The sequence below is a fragment of the Carcharodon carcharias genome, chromosome 19, assembly GCF_017639515.1.
Source record: "Carcharodon carcharias isolate sCarCar2 chromosome 19, sCarCar2.pri, whole genome shotgun sequence".
Taxonomy (NCBI): Eukaryota; Metazoa; Chordata; class Chondrichthyes; order Lamniformes; family Lamnidae; genus Carcharodon; species Carcharodon carcharias.
In genome coordinates this window covers 112,573,920-112,591,959 of record NC_054485.1, presented here as the reverse complement: position 1 = coordinate 112,591,959, position 18,040 = coordinate 112,573,920, and the positions used below count along the sequence as shown (strand labels likewise).

Sequence of the window (18,040 nt, the reverse complement as noted above, 5' to 3'; positions counted from 1 at the left end):
TCTGCATTTCAGTGGAAGTAAATAGGAGCGGGTGGCACTTCAACTGTGATTGCCACTCCAGGGGGGTTATGGCCTAATGTTTCTAGGCTAAGCTTCCTGCTCCTGTTGTCTCTGCATCAGTCCCTCCCCTTCCCTTCCACCCCCCTCAACCACCCCATCGACCTTACTGAAGGCCCATGCCTGACTGCTCATGTGACTGCCTCAGCACAGATACTACAGCAGTCGAATAGCTCGTCAACACTTGCTGCCACACTTTAATAAGAATCACTTCATTTGGGGAGGAGTTTGGCAGTTTATGCAAATTGGACTCTAGGGGTAAAGGGTAGAAGGGGAGGGGAATGTTAAACTGAATCATCCAGTAAAGATTTGGTGCTAACCAGTTGCATTTTTCTCTGTTGTCCAGCGCACAGCTGATCACATCTTGGACACAGCCTTGCTGATAAAATGCTTCTGGTGTTAGTGGTGACTCTGCATCTACTGTCTCAAAGTGTTTTGGCTCAGAGGTAATGAACCATTTTGTATTATCAATATTAGTTTAAGAGATAATCAAAGACCAATGCCAGTCTTAAAGACATGGAACTTACTGAATCAGAACCCAGGTCCATCCAGTGCACCTTCTCCCAGCCTATAACAGAATAATAATGGGATTGTTCACTAACGATAGCAGTGACTCGCTATTCAATAGTCTACAATTAGTCGTAGCTCCTCATTAGAATCATGATTGGTATCCCCACCTGTTCCATGGGAGGCTGGGAGAGAGAGGAGAGAGAGAGAGAGCCAGAGAGAGAGAGAGAGCAAGACAGAGAGAGTGAGGCAGAGACAGAAACAGAGTGAGAGAGAGAGAGAGAGAGAGAGAGAGCTTGAGAGAGAGAGAGAGAACGAGAGAGCCAGAGAGAGAGAGAACCAGAGCGACAGAGCAAGAGAAGAGCGAGAGAGAGAGAGAGCCAGAGAGAGCCAGAGAGAGAGAGAGCGCGAGAGAAAGAGAGAGAGAGAGCGAGAGAGAGAGAGAGTGAGAGAGAGAGTGAGAGAGACAGAGAGAGAGAGAGACAGAGAGACAGAGAGAGACAGAGAGCGAGTGGGAGAGAGAGAAAGAGAGTGTGACAGAGAGAGAGAGTGAGAGAGAGACAGAGAGAGATAGAGAGCGAGAGAGTGTGAGAGAGCGAGAGAGAGCGAGAGAGCGAGAGAGAGCGAGAGAGAGAGACAGAGAGAGCAACAGATAGAGAGAGAAAGAGTGAGAGAGAGAGAGAGAGAGAGAGAGAGACAGCGACACCCACATCCTGTGAACAAATGAGAAAACAAAAACAGACCCTGACAAGGGATTAGGAAATCCCCAAGGGGGTGGAGAGTTTAGGGAGCTATAGAAACCCAGACAATTTATAGCACAGGAAGATGGTGTACAGACCATTATGCCTGTACGGGCTGGAAAAGAGCCAGTGTACCTTATCGCACTCCCTGACACTTGGTCCATAGCTCTGTAGGTTACAGCAGTTTAAATGCATATCCAAGTAACTCTTTCAGACAGTGAGTTCCAGGTCCCCACCAGCCTCTGGGTGAAAAGATTTCTACTCTATACGTGCCCCTCATAATTTAATGGACCACCATTAAATCTCTCCCAGACTCCTCTGTTCCATAGAAGACAACACAGCCTATCCCACCTTTCCTCATGGATAAAATTCTCCAATCCTGGCATTATCCTTGTAAATCTTCTCTGCACTCTTTCCAGTGCAATCACATGTTTCCTAGCATGCGCTGACCAGAACTGTCAATGGTACTCTCAGTGAGGTCTTACCAGTATTTTCCAAGGTTCTACATTACCTCCTGCTCTATGTTCTCCTCCTCTCTCTTAGACAGTCCCTCGGGGTTGAGGGTGACTTGCTTCCGCACTAAAAAAGAGTTCTCAGGTAACTGAAGAGTCCAATTCATGACCTACAGTCTCTGTCACAGGTGGGGCAGAAGGTGGTAGGGGTACAGTGGGTGGGGTGGTAGGGGTACAGTAGGTGGGTGGGGTGGTAGGGGTACAGTGGGTGGTTGGGGTGGTAAGGGTACAGTGGGTGGGGTGGTAGGGGTACAGTGGGTGGGTGGGGTAGTAGGGGTACAGTGGGTGGGGTGGTAGGGGTACAGTGGGTGGGGTGGTCGGGGTACAGTGGGTGGGTGAGGTGGTAGGGGTACAGTGGGTGGGATAGTAGGGGTACAGTGGGTGGGGTAGTAGGGGTACAGTGGGTGGGGTAGTAGGGGTACAGTGGGTGGTTGGGGTGGTAAGGGTACAGTGGGTGATGTGGTAGGGGTACAGTGGGTGGGGTAGTAGGGGTACAGTGGGTGGTTGGGGTGGTAAGGGTACAGTGGGTGATGTGGTAGGGGTACAGTGGGTGGGGTAGTAGGGGTACAGTGGGTGGGGTGGTCGGGGTACAGTGGGTGGGGTAGTAGGGGTACAGTGGGTGGGTGGGGTGGTAGGGGTACAGTGGGTGGGGTGGTAGGGGTACAGTGGGTGGGTGAGGTGGTAGGGGTACAGTGGGTGGGGTGGTAGGGGTACAGTGGGTGGGGTAGTAGGGGTACAGTGGGTGGGGTAGTAGGGGTACAGTGGGTAGGGTACCCAGGCTGCCACCCGCTCCTTTCAGTGTTGACGCTTGCCTTCAGACAGGCCTTGGTGACGAGACTCAAGGAGTTCAGCTCCTTCCCGGATGCTTTCCCTCCACTTTGGGTGGTCTTGGGCCAGGGATTCCCAGAGGTCGGTGGGGATGTTGCACATTTTTCCGGGTGGCTTTGAGGGTGACCCGGAAAGTTTTATCTGCCCTCCTGGGGCTTGCTTGCAGTGTCGAATCTCCGAGTTAGAGCGGTTGTTTCAGGAGTCTCGTGTCAGGCATCATTATGTTCTATACCCTGGCTAAAAGAGGAAACTTTCCAATCTGCCTTCTTCATCACCTTATCTACCAGTCCTGCCACCTTCAGGGAACTGCGGACATTCACTCCAAGACCCGTCTATACTGGTCAGTTTTCCTTCCCACTATGGGGGAATCTAGAACTAGGGGGCAGTTTCAAAGCGAGGGGTCTCCTGTTTAAGATGGAATTGAGGAGGAATTTCTTCTCTCAAAGCATCGTTAATTTTTCAAATTCCGTTCCCCAGCAACGAATGGAAGCTGTGTCATTAACTATTTTCAAGGCTAAGTCGGACAGATTTTTGCTCTACAAGGGTTTATGGGAGGACAGGCAGGGATGCAGAGTTAAGCTGCACTCAGACCAGCGATGATCTTATTGAATGGCAGAGCAGGCTCGATGGGCCAAATGGCCTACTCCTGCTCAATATTTATTAACATCTTATGTGAGACCAATATAACTTATCCCTCCTGCATATGCTAACACTCACCCTGCCTCATGTCTCAAGTTATTATTATAACTCCATCCTGAAGTATCATTTTTTGAAATCTATCGAATTTATATTTGAATGAATTGATGCTGTTTCCAGAGACTCCCTCAGGAACCCATTCCCCAGGTAATCCAGGGGCTTCACCGTGGCTGTGATTCAATGAGGTGTAAGGATTAAATCCCAGTGTTGGATTTTACAGGAGCCGGAAGCCGTACTTCTGTTCTGAAGCTGAAGAGTGTTACTCCTTCTTAACTATCTGCAGGGATCCAGAGTATGAGGTAATCTTCCATAATCACTCCAATGTTCATCAAACTAATTGCAGCGAGATGTCGTGGTCATCATTGCATTCTGAAATCATAATTACAACACAGAGAGAGGTCACTGAGCCCATTGTGAGCATTCCCGATTCCAGACCTTAACCACTCAATTGACCCTGTCTCCACCACACTCTCAGACAGTGCATTCCAGACCCTAACCACTCGATTGACCCTGTCTCCACCACACTCTCAGACAGTGCATTCCAGACCCTAACCACTCGATTGACCCTGTCTCCACCACACTCTCAGACAGTGCATTCCAGACCCTAACCACTCGATTGACCCTGTCTCCTCCACACTCTCAGACAGTGCATTCCAGACCCTAACCACTCGATTGACCCTGTCTCCCCCACACTCTCAGACAGTGCATTCCAGATCCTAACCACTCGATTGACCCTGTCTCCACCACACTCTCAGACAGTGCATTCCAGACCCTAACCACTCGATTGACCCTGTCTCCACCACACTCTCAGACAGTGCATTCCAGACCCTAACCACTCGATTGACCCTGTCTCCACCACACTCTCAGACAGTGCATTCCAGACCCTAACCATTCGATTGACCCTGTCTCCATCACACTCTCTGACAGTGCATTCCAGATCCTAACCACTCGATTGAACCTGTCTCCCCCACACTCTCAGACAGTGCATTCCAGACCCTAACCACTCGATTGACCCTGTCTCCATCACACTCTCTGACAGTGCATTCCAGACCCTAACCACTCGATTGACCCTGTATCCACCACACTCTCAGACAGTGCATTGCAGATCCTAACCACTCGACGTGTAAGATAAGTTTTTCCTCATTTTACCTCTGGCTCTTTCACCACTCACCTTAAATCTGTGCCCTCTGGTTCTCAATCCTTTCACCAATGGGAACAGTCTCTCCCCACCCACTCTGTCCAGAGCGCTTATGATTTTGAACACCTCTGTTAACCTCCTCTCAATCTTCTCTTCAGTAAGGAGAACAGCCCCAGCTTCTCCATCCAATTAGGGATGGGTATTAAATGCTGGCCTAACCACCGACACCCACACATCCCATGAATCAGTTTTTAAAAAAATCTATCCAGATAACTGAAGTCTCTCATCCCTGGAACCATTCTTGTGAATCTGTTCCACACCGTCTCTTATGCCTTTACACTTTACCTAAAGTGTGGTGCCCAGAACTGGACGCGATGCTCTAGTTGAGGCTGCAGCAATGCTCTATGAAGATTCATCATGACCTCCAGCTGTTTGTACTCTCTGCCTCTATCTGTAAAGCCCAGCGTTGGTATGCCTTTTAACCCTTTCTCAGTGTGCCGTGCCACCTTCAATGACTTATGCACATAAATCTCAAGGTTCCCCCGTTCCTGTATCCCCTTTAGAATTCTACCCTTTATTTAGTATCGCCTTTCCTCATCTCCCTAACAAAATGAAGCTCGTCACATTTCTCTGTGTTAGATTCCACCTGCCGGGTGTCCCTCCCATTCCACCAGCCTCACTGTCCACAGGATTTCCAGGACTTGTGCCAGCTGCTAATTGTCCTACCCAATATCCTGCCTTAACATTTTTATGTTTGACATTAAATGATGAAATGGGGAGAGTTTAGGATTGGGGTTGATTTGCATTGGACCTCAGTGCAATATTTCTGTTTGCAACTCAGGAGGAGGCCATTCAGCCCTTTGAGTCTGTTCTGTCCTACCACTAACCCATGGCTAATCCATACCTAACCTCTGTTTACCCTCCTTACCTCCACATCTCCTGTAACCAAAACAGGAGTCCAGTGCTTCAGAGGGATCTGGGTGGCCTGGTATATAGATCACGTAAAAGTCAGCCTGGAGGTACAGTATGTAATTCAGAAGGCAAGTGGGATGTTGGCCTTCATTGCAAGGATGATGGAGAATAAAATTAGGGAACCCTTGCTACAAATATACAGGACATTGTTGAGGCCACACCTGGAGTTCTGTGCACAGTCTTGATTCTCCTTATTTAAGGAGAGATCTGCTTGTACCTGGGATGCCAGGTTAGCTTGCTTGGCTCGATGGTTAGCGTGTGGATCAGATTAATGCCAATTGCACAGGGTATGACCGTTCTGGCTAAGCTAGAAGCGGTGCCTGCCTCTTTGCTTTGGTTGAATCCTGTTGTCACAAGACTGTACGTACTGAGTCTCGACTCGCCCTGGTCACTCTTATTAGGTCTTTGAGCCTTTTCTGGCATTGAGACCACTTCCTTCTGACCAGCCCAACACTGCTGGCCTCCTCGACCACCTCCTCCAAGGCTGCGCATGTCTGGCTGGGCTTCTTCCTCTTACCAGGGAGAGGCACAAATGGCTCACCTCGGTCAGAGACTATGGGTAAGAGAGCACTGAGGCAGTCCTCGTTGAATCGAGGGGCTGGTTTGGCCCTTCTCCCCCAGGTCTCCCCTCGCTCCAGTGGCACTGACATCTCTGGAGGGAAATATGCAACGACTGGACATATCCTCACGCAAGTAAGTGGTGAACTTGTTCAGATTAATAAAGAATGCCACCTCTGCTCAGCACCAAGGTCTGGAGACAGCAGAACTCAAAATAATACGCACTCACCTGAGAAGCCAGCAGACTGCTCAATGACAAACTATCCAGTGGACTTTGAAGAGTTCAGTCACTGTCCAATGTCAGGGGCCCTTTTAACTATAGCCTTTGACCTCGCTCCGGGGCAGGCCAATGACCTCGGAGCATGGACAGGTCCTCCAACACCAGTTGGGCAGGATGAAGGCCTCAGACCACCCTGGAAATGAACACACCCCACTTCCTGTTTTATTGGGTATGTTTCAAAGGCAGGCCCGGAACCTAACCTTGGCTGCCAGCGGGTTATTCATCCCCAGGATGTGATGGCCAAGGAAGGTGTGTTCATAACATGGCCAAACAGGTAGTGTATCAGCCTGTAAATCCTTCCAACGTAGGTCAATGGCAGGTGATAAGAGAGAGAGAGATTCCTGGTCAGCCACTTGCAGTAATCAATGGTAAGTCACCGCCCTATCTTACCAAACATAATGCCCTCTTGGGGCACGCTATCTGAAAATGAAGGAGATAGGGATACAGGTTTATTCTTTCTAGATCGAAAAGCACATTCATCCAGCGCTGACATTTTGAATTTGGGGAGTGTTGGAAATTGTATAAATATTGAACATGGGCTGAAATTGAAGATGTGTGCTCCAGATGTGTGTGCAATCTGAGCACATGAACGAGTATTCAGAGTGTGCTTCTCCCAACAGGCTCGTGCCTACGAACCCAGTGTGTGGGTTGGATCGCGCGTTTTGCCGACAGAGGGGAGGTACCGTGCCGTTAGCCGCCTCAGGGACTATTTCAACAAGAAGAATAGGCCAGGTAGGCATTGCCTGAACGTGTGAGTAAAGTGAACAAGAGACCAAGGATAACCTCTGACACAATGCGTATCAGGAACCTGAAGGGTAAAGAAATCAACTTCAACCAAAGACTAAGCCAAACAAAACCAAAATGCTTCAATGCTTCAACCTACCCCATCAACGGTGGAGATGGTAGCATCTCTGCTGATGTGACTGGACTAATAATCCAGAATCCTGGGATGGTGCACTGGGAACACGGCAACTGGTGGAATTTAAATTCAGTTAATAAATCTGGAATTGAAACCTAGTCTCAGTTATGGTGACCATAAAACCATCATCAATTGCTGTAAAAACCCTTCTGGTTCACTAATGTCCTTTAGGGAACGAAATCTGCCCTCCTTACCTGATCTGGCCTACATGTGACTCCAGACCCACAGCAATGTGGATAACTCTTAACTGCCCTCTGAAATGGCCCAGCAAGCCACTCAGTTCAAGGGCAATTAGGGATGGGCAACAAATGCTGGCCTTGTCAGCGATGCCCACATCCCATGAAAGAATAAAGGAAAAATGTCTAATTCATGCTAAGATAAACCAAGCCAGACCAATTCACACCAAACAAAGTCAAACCAAACCAAACTACATCAAGTACCATGAAGAGATTAATGTCTATAACATTATTGGAATTTTTTTTTAATAGAGTTTAGTGGTGTCTGTGTCTATGTGTGTGTAAAAAACAAAAAAATTGTGGATGCTGGAAATCCAAAACAAAAACAGAATTACCTGAAAAAACTCAGCAGGTCTGGCAGCATCGGCGGAGAAGAAAAGAGTTGACGTTTCGAGTCCTCATGACCCTTCGACCGAACTCAGTTCGGTCGAAGGGTCATGAGGACTCGAAACGTCAACTCTTTTCTTCTCCGCCGATGCTGCCAGACCTGCTGAGTTTTTCCAGGTAATTCTGTTTTTGTCTATGTGTGTGTATGTGTGAGTGCCTTAATTGGATTAAAGCCAGCTAGTCTGGATTCTTTGATGTGTAGGAAGAAATAGGTTTGAAATGGTAATTGGATAAACATGGGGAATTTTCGAAACATAGGTGTCAAGGGTGTATATTTGGAGTTGTGGAATAAAACATTCAAGAGCAGGAGTAAAATTTTGCACCTATCTGGGAGACGCCAGGCAATGTGTTTATATTACTAATACAATTAATGGGATGAAAATATTATTGTTAGGAGGTATAATGTTACAAGCCTGGTGATACAATAGAAAATTTACATTCAAAGGACAAGCTAGGTATAAACAGAAAGGGGTTTGTGTATAAAGCAGAGGCATTGCAAGATTCATAAAGAATGAGAAGCCTTTAGCCTGTAAACATAAAGTCTGTCTGCAGCTGTGTCTGCAAGGAACCTCATTTTGAATTCATATGGTCAAATGTGCTTTGCCTGGGGTCTTTTTAAATCTATGAGTTTTACTGTTGCCTTAATGGGAGTGTAACTGAGAGTCGGATTAATTAAGGGTTTTTGTAGTTATTATAGTAGTAATTTTGTAGACATATGTACATGCTTACAATTTTGGTTGTATTAATAAATGTTTAGTTTAGTTTTATAAAAAAAAACACATCTTGAGACTCAGTGGTCTTATTACCACTGAATTCAAAGCCTGCATCTCGAAACATACAAATTGCAAAAATGGGTAATGACAGTTGTTTCAAGTTTCCCTCTGGGATTTGAGCAACTCAGCCTTGACCATCAGCTATCATACAAAGGTAAACTGAACCATATCACACCCCGGTAAACCACATCTGATTCAAATTAGCAAGAAACATAAAAATGGACTGCAGAAGCTTCTATAGATATGTAAAAAGGAAAGGATTAGTAAAGATGCATGTGGGCCTCTTACAAGCAGAGTCAGAGGAATCTATAACGGGGAGTAAGGAAATGGCAGAGAAACTAAATAAATACTTTGGGCAGAATTTTACGACAGTGGGATTTTACATTCCCACTGTCGTCAGTGAGGTTTAGAATGTCTCGCTGCATTTTATGGCCCCGTCCCCATCCCGAAACAGGGCTGTAAAATTCTGCCCTTTGTGTCTTTCTTCATGGAGGGAGATACAAAAAAAAACCTCCCAAAAATACTGAAGAACCAAGGGACTAGCGAGTGAGGAACTGAAAGAAATCAGTATTAGTAACAAAGTAGTACTGGAGAAATTAATGGGACTGAAAGTAGATAAATCCCCTCAGCCTATGTTCTACATCCCAGAGCGTTAAGAGAGGTGGCTGTAGAGACCATTGGTGATCATCTTCCAAAATTCTAAAGATTCTGGAACAGTTCCTGCAGATTGGAAGGTATCAAATGTAACTCCATTATTTAAGAAAGGAGGGAGAGAGAAAACAGGGACCATTAGATCTGTTAGACTGAGATTAGTAATAGGAAAAATGCTGGAATCTATTACAAAGGGTGGACACTCAGAAAATAATGGTAGGATTGAGCAGAGTCGACATGGATTTAGCAAAGGGGAATCATGTTTGAGTTAGAGTTAGAGTTTTCTGGGGATGTAAGTAGCAGATTATATATGGGGGAACCAGTGGATGTGGGGTATTTGGATGTTCAGAAGGCTTTCGGTAAGCTCCCACACAGGTTAGTAAACAAAACCAGAGCTCATGGGATTGGCGGTAATATACTGGCATGGACTGAGGACTGGTTAACGGACAGAGAAAAGAGAGTAGGAATAAACGGGCCATTGTCGCATTGGCAGGGCTGTGACTAGTGGGGTACCGCAGGGATCAATGCTTGAGCCCCGGCTGTTCACAATCTATATCAATGATTTGGATGTGGGGACAAAATGTAATATTTCCAAGTTTGCTGATGACACAAAATTTGGTGGGAATGTGAGTTGTGAGGAGATTCAAGGGGATTTAGACCGGCTAAGTGAGCGGGCAGATAGAATATGATGTGGAAAAATGTGACGCATCCACTTTGGTAGGAAAAACAAATGCAGATTATTTCTTAAGTGGTGGGAGATTGGGATGTGTTGATGTCCAAAAGGGACCTGGGTGTTATTGTTCATAAGTCACTTAAAACTAACATGCAAGTACAGCAAGCAATTAGGAAGGCAAATGGTATGTTCGCCTTTATTGCAAGAGGATTTGAGTACAGGAGTAGAGATGAATAGAGAGGCAGTTGTACAGGGGCCTTGGTGAGACCACACCTGGTGTATTGTGTACAGTTTTGATCTCCTTACTTTGCCACAGAGGGAGTGTAACAAAGGTTCACCTGATTGAATCCTGGGATGGTGAGATTGTCCTAGGAGAAGAGATTGAGGAGACTGAGCCTGTATTTTCTAGAGTTTAGAAGAATGAGAGGAGATCTGTTTGAAACATACAGAATTCTTATAGACCGTGACAGGGTAGATGCAGGAAGGATGTTGCAGAGTCTCGGGATAAGGGGCAGGCCATTTAAGACAGAGATAAGGAAAAATCTTTGGAATTCTCTACCCCAGGGGGCTGTGAAAGCTCAGTCATTGAGTATGTTCACGACAGAGATCGATAGATCTCTGGATAGTAAAGATATCGAAGGTTATGGGAATAATGGCATTGAGGTAGATGATCAGCCGTGATCTTATTGAATGGTGGAGTGGCCTTGAGGGGCTGAATGGCCTTCTCCTAATTCCAATGTTCCTAAGCCGAATAATCTATTCTTTCATGGCTTGTGGCCATCTCTGTGTGGGCCAGCATTTCTTACCCATCCCTAATGACCCCTGAGAAGGCAGTGGTGAGCTGCCTTCTTGAACTGCTGCAGTTTATCGGGTGTAGGTACACCCACACTGCTGTTAGGAAGGGATTTCTGTGGTGCTTTGATATAACTGAGTGACTTGTTTGGCCATTTCAGAGGACAGTTAAGAGTCAGCCACATTGCTGTGGATCTGGATTCACATATAGGCCAGACCAGACCAGGGATATGACCCTGCAGGACATTAGTGAACACGATGGGTATTTATGACAATCAGTGATAGCTTCATGGTCCATTACTGAGACTAGCTTTCAATTCCAGATTTATTAATTGAATTTAAATTCCATCTGCTGCCGTGGTGGGATTTGAACCCGTGTCCCCAGAGCGTTAGCCTGGGCCTCTGGATTACTAACCCAGTGACATTACCACCACACCACCATCTCCCCACAGCAAGCTAAGCCAAATGAGTTGATTTTTTTGGTAGTATTCTCTTTACAAACAAGGTGCAAACAGTTTAAAACGTCCTAATTCTATCTCTTTGTGGCTGGGTCTGCTGGGGTCCACATGGAGTTGTTTACATGGAGCTGATAACTTTTCTTCCTGTTTCTGCAGGAATACAGATTGAGAGAACTGCCCCTCTCATCACCACCTACATGGACATCAATGGGGAGCTCGAAGCGACAAATGTATATTTGGTGCTTCCCAGAAGATTTTTCACCAATCCCCCATATCCCAGAGATATAATGGTGAGTATGGGTTTTCCAGTAACTGATCCCCCTGTTCATCAGCTTCTGGGGGTTACATACTGCCTGTATCTCTCCGCACATGAACTGGTGTCCACACCAGGCAACTGAAGCTCTTTATTGGTGACATTGACTGACAAGTGTCCAATGTGCTCCTGATGATTAGTTTAGAGGGTGTTCACAGTGAATCCCCTGGGGCGTTGGGCTGGGTGGGGCAAGTCGAGGTAATAGTGGAACCTGAATAGGCTTGGACTTTTATCCACCCACGTCTGAATGCAGCAATGATGTCCTACGACCTGGACTCTGCCCTGCCCCCTCCCCCAGGACCCAGCAAGTATTTCTCTGTGCCCCTCAGACCCCACAAGGAGTGCTCTGTCTTCATACTAACCACCTGCAGACCCTGTGAAGGGTCTGTGGGAATCCAAACGTCAAGCCTTCCCTCTTCCTTTCCTTCTCTTTCACCCCCTACATCTCCATATCCCTCTCTGTCCTGCTGTCTCTCCCTGTCCCACTCGCCCTCTGTCTCCCTTTCCATCTCCGTCTCTCTCTCTGTCTGCTTTCTGTCCCCCCTCCACAACTCTGTCCCCTCTCGCCATCTCTGTCCCCCTTTATCCCTCTCTTTCTCCCTCTCCGACTTGCTCTTTCTCGCTCTCCGTCTCCCTCTCCATCTCCTATCCACACTGCTAATCCCTTCCCAGACCTATAAGCACACCAAGAATAAGGACCATTCTCATTGGTCCCCGGTGTCGCTGAATTAAAGGGCTCCATCCTAAAGCGGAACACCCAAGGGGAACTTTCAGTCCTTCCAAATCCCATTCCATCTATTCAGAACATTCCCCTCCCATATACACCCACTACCCACAGGGACATTCCCCTCCCCCACACACCCCACACATAGGGACGTTCCCCTCCCCCACACACCCCACACATAGGGACGTTCCCCTCCCCCACACACCCCACACATAGGGACGTTCCCCTCCCCCACACACCCCACACATAGGGACGTTCCCCTCCCCCACACACCCCACACATAGGTACGTTCCCCTCCCCCACACACCCCACACATAGGGACGTTCCCCTCCCCCACACACCCCACACATAGGGACGTTCCCCTCCACCACACACCCCACACATAGGGACGTTCCCCTCCCCCACACACCCCACACATAGGGACGTTCCCCTCCCCCACACACCCCACACATAGGGACGTTCCCCTCCCCCACACACCCCACAAAAGGGACGTTCCCCTCCCCCACACACCCCACACATAGGGACGTTTCCCTCCCCCACACACCCCACACATAGGGACATTCCCCTCCCCCACAAACCCCACACATAGGGACGTTCCCCTCCCCCACACACCCCACACATAGGGACGTTCCCCTCCCCCACACATAGGGACATTCCCCTCCCCCACACACCCCACACATAGGGACATTCCCCTCCCCCACACATAGGGACATTCCCCTCCCCCACACACCCCACACATAGGGACATTCCCCTCCCCCACACACCCCACACATAGGGACGTTCCCCTCCCCCACACACCCCACACATAGGGACGTTCCCCTCCCCCACACACCCCACACATAGGGACGTTCCCCTCCCCCACACACCCCACACATAGGGACATTCCCCTCCCCCACACACCCCACATATAGGGACATTCCCATCCCCCTCACATAGGGACATTCCCCTCCCCCACACACCCCACACATAGGGACATTCCCCTCCCCCACACACCCCACACATAGGGATGTTCCCCTCCCCCACACACCCCACACATAGGGACGTTCCCCTCCCCCACACACCCCACACATAGGGACGTTCCCCTCCCCCACACACCCCACACATAGGGACATTCCCCTCCCCCACAAACCCCACACATAGGGACGTTCCCCTCCCCCACACATAGGGACATTCCCCTCCCCCACACACCCCACACATAGGGACATTCCCCTCCCCCACACATAGGGACATTCCCCTCCCCCACACACCCCACACATAGGGACATTCCCCTCCCCCACACACCCCACACATAGGGACGTTCCCCTCCCCCACACACCCCACACATAGGGACGTTCCCCTCCCCCACACACCCCACACATAGGGACATTCCTCTCCCCCACACACCCCACATATAGGGACATTCCCATCCCCCTCACATAGGGACATTCCCCTCCCCCACACACCCCACACATAGGGACATTCCCCTCCCCCAAACACCCCACACATAGGGACATTCCCCTCCCCCACACACCCCACACATAGGGACATTCCCCTCCCCCACACATAGGGACATTCCCCTCCCCCACACATACAGACATTCCCGTCCCTCTGGTCCCCAGGATATTCCCTCTATTATGGATGTGCTGTCCCTCTGAGGGTACAGTTACCTGCCCGGCAACCCCAGTGCTTGGCCTATTGTGCTGGGCTCTCAAACACACCAGGAAAGGCCACACCTTTTGGTTGACACTTCAACAGATTTACGCATCCAGGGTGCAGTCATTAGATTCCCGGTGCTGGGACAGAGACCAGGCTGCTGGGAATGGGCCTTATTTGAAGGTGTCTGTGAAGAGCAAAGCTTTTCACACTCCCAATATAGAAAAGATACAGCGTAGGGCCACATCTTCCTGGGAGAGACAGAGTTCTAGAAAACCTATGTTTTCCGTTACAGTTATTCTTAAGAAGGATGCCCCCAATGACCATCTTCGTGAAGTCGTTTGGAGGCTGGATCACGTCTCTGCGGCAAAAATCACAGGACATGTTTGAGGACCTGCTTCGTAAAAGGGATGTGTTTCTGCAGGATCGCTTCTACAGTGCAGAATACAATGGGTATGGGGACATAGATCGGGGTACAGGGTATGGGGACATAGATCGGGGTATAGGGTATGGGGACATAGATCGGTGTACAGGGTATGGGGACATAGATCAGGGTACAGGGTATGGGGAAATAGATCAGGGTACAGGGTATGGGGAAATAGATCAGGGTACAGGGTATGGGAACATAGATCAGGGTACAGGGTATGGGGACATAGATCAGGGTACAGGGTATGGGGAAATAGATTGGGGAACAGGGTATGGGGACATAGATCAGGGTACAGGGTATGGGGACATAGATCAGGGTACAGGGTATGGGGACATAGATCAGGGTACAGGGTATGGGGACATAGATCAGGGTACAGGGTATGGGGACTTAGATCGGGGTGCAGGTTATGGGGACATAGATCAGGGTACAGGGTATGGGGAAATAGACTGGGGTACAGGGTATGGGGACATAGATCAGTGTACACGGTCTGGGGATATAGATCAGGGTACAGGGTATGGGGAAATAGATTGGGGTATGGGGTATGGGAACATAGATCAGGGTACAGGGTTTGGGGAATAGATTGGGGTACAGGGTATGGGGACATAGATCGGGATACAGGGTATGGGGAAATAGATTGGGGTACAGGGTATGCGGAAATAGATTTGGGTACAGGGTATGGGGAAATAGATCAGGGTACAGGGTATGGGGACATAGGTCAGGGTATAGGGTATGGGAACATAGATCAGGGTACAGGGTATGGGGAAATAGATCGGGGTACAGGGTATGGGGAAATAGATCAGGGTACAGCGTATGGGGAAATAGATCAGGGTACAGGGTATGGGGACATAGATCAGGGTACAGGGTATGGGGAAATAGATCAGGGTACAGGGTATGGGGAAATAGATCAGGGTACAGGGTATGGGGACATAGATCAGGGTACAGGGTATGGGCAAATAGATCAGGGAACAGGGTATGGGGAAATAGATCAGGGTACAGGGTATGGGGACATAGATCAGGGTACAAGGTATGGGGACATAGATCAGGGTACAGGGTATGGGGACATAGATCAGGGTACAGGGTATGGGGAAATAGATCGGGGTACAGGGTATGGGGACATAGACCAGGGTACAGGGTATGGGAACATAGATCAGGGTACAGGGTATGGGGACATAGATCGGGGTACAGGGTACGGGGAAATAGATCAGGGTACAGGGTATGGGGAAATAGATTGGGGTACAGGGTATGGGGAAATAGATTGGGGTACAGGGTATGGGGACATAGATCAGGGTACAGGGTATGGGGAAATAGATTGGGGTACAGGGTATGGGGAAATAGATTGGGGTACAGGGTATTGGGACATAGATCAGGGTACAGGGTATGGGGACATAGATCGGGGTACAGGGTATGGGGAAATAGATCAGGGTACAGGGTATGGGGACATAGATCAGGGTACAGGGTATGGGGACATAGATCAGGATACAGGGTATGGGGACATAGATTGGGGTACAGGGTATGGGGACATAGATCAGGGTGCAGGGTATGGGGACATAGATCAGGGTACAGGGTATGAGAACATAGATCAGGGTACAGGGTATGGGGAAATAGATTGGGGTACAGGGTATGGGGACATAGACTGGGGTACAGGGTATGGGGACGTAGATCAAGGTACAGGGTATGGGGACATAGATCAGGGTACAGGGTATGGGGAAATAGATTGGGGTACATGGTATGAGGACATAGATCAGGGCACAGGGTATGGGGACATAGATCAGGGTACAGGGTATGGGGACATAGATCGGGGTACAGGGTATGAGGAGATAGATTGGGGTATAGGGTATGGGGACATAGATCAGGGTACAGGGTATGGGGACATAGATCGGGGTACAGGGTATGGGGAAATAGATCAGGGTACAGGGTATGGGGAAATAGATCAGGGTACAGGGTATGGGAACATAGATCAGGGTACAGGGTATGGGGACATAGATCAGGGTACAGGGTATGGGGAAATAGATTGGGGTACAGGGTATGGGGACATAGATCGGGGTACAGGGTATGGGGACATAGATCAGAGTACAGGGTATGGGGACATAGATCAGGGTACAGGGTATGGGGACATAGATCAGGGTACAGGGTATGGGGAAATAGATCAGGGTACAGGGTATGGGGACATAGATCAGGGTACAGGGTATGGGGACATAGGTCAGAGTACAGGGTATGGGGACATAGATCAGGGTACAGGGTATGGGGAAATAGATCGGGGTACAGGGTATGGGGACATAGATCAGGGTACAGGGTATGGGGTCATAGATCAGGGTACAGGGTATGGGGACATAGATCGGGGTACAGGGTACGGGGAAAAAGATCAGGGTACAGGGTATGGGGAAATAGAATGGGGTACAGTGTATGGGGAAATAGATTGGGGTACAGGGTATGGGGACATAGATCAGGGTACAGGGTATGGGGAAATAGATTGGGGTACAGGGTATGGGGAAATAGATTGGGGTACAGGGTATGGGGACATAGATCGGGGTACAGGGTATGGGGACATAGATCAGGGTACAGGGTATGGGGACATAGATCAGGGTACAGGGTATGGGGAAATAGATTGTGGTACAGGGTATGGGGACATAGATCGGGGTACAGAGTATGGGGACATAGATCAGGGTACAGGGTATGGGGAAATAGATTGGGGTACAGGGTATGGGGAAATAGATAGGGTTCAGGGTATGGGGACATAGACCAGGGTACAGGGTATGGGGACATAGATCATGTTACAGGGTATGGGGAAATAGATTGGGGTACAGGGTATGGGGAAATAGATCAGGGTACAGGGTATGGGGAAATAGATCAGGGTACAGGGTATGGGGACATAGATCAGGGTACAGGGTATGGGGACATAGATCAGGGTACAGGGTATGGGGAAATAGATCAGGGTACAGGGTATGGGGACAAAGATCAGGGTACAGGGTATGGGGAAATAGATCAGGGTACAGAGTATGGGGAAATAGATTGGGGTACAGGGTATGGGAAAATAGATTGGGGTACAGGGTATGAGAACATAGATCGGGGTACAGGGTATGGGGACATAGATCAGGGTACAGGATATGGGGAAATAGATTGGGGTACAGGGTATGGGAAATAGATCAGGGTACAGGGAATGGGGACATAGATCGGGGTACAGTGTATGGGGACATAGATCAGGGTACAGGGTATGGGGACATAGATCGGGAAACAGGGTATGGGGACATAGATCAGGGTACAGGGTATGGGGAAATAGATTGGGGTACAGGGTATGGGGAAATAGATCGGGGTACAGGGTATGGGGACATAGATCAGGGTACAGGGTATGGGGACATAGATCAGGGTACAGGGTATGGGGACATAGATCAGGGTACAGGGTATGGGGAAATAGATCAGGGTACAGGGTATGGGGACATAGATCAGGGTACAGGGTATGGGGACATAGATCGGGGTACAGGGTATGGGGAAATAGATCAGGGTACAGGGTATGGGGAAATAGATCAGGGTACAGGGTATGGGAACATAGATCAGGGTACAGGGTATGGGGACATAGATCAGGGTACAGGGTATGGGGAAATAGATTGGGGTACAGGGTATGGGGACATAGATCGGGGTACAGGGTATGGGGACATAGATCAGAGTACAGGGTATGGGGACATAGATCAGGGTACAGGGTATGGGGACATAGATCAGGGTACAGGGTATGGGGAAATAGATCAGGGTACAGGGTATGGGGACATAGATCA

General features: G+C 48.9%; 1 protein-coding gene across 1 annotated transcript in view; it reads left to right on the top strand.

Moving 5' to 3' along the window:
- The window catches only part of LOC121291738 (heme-binding protein 2-like), a 49,787-nt gene that overhangs the window by 3,563 nt on the left and 28,184 nt on the right, over window positions 1-18,040 (top strand). The window contains exons 2-6 of the mRNA XM_041213247.1: window positions 404-503; window positions 3,561-3,639; window positions 6,909-7,020; window positions 11,334-11,467; window positions 14,142-14,299. Coding sequence (XP_041069181.1) covers window positions 445-503; window positions 3,561-3,639; window positions 6,909-7,020; window positions 11,334-11,467; window positions 14,142-14,299 — 542 coding nt within the window. The 5' untranslated portion in view covers window positions 404-444. The remainder of the gene's footprint in view (window positions 1-403; window positions 504-3,560; window positions 3,640-6,908; window positions 7,021-11,333; window positions 11,468-14,141; window positions 14,300-18,040) is intronic.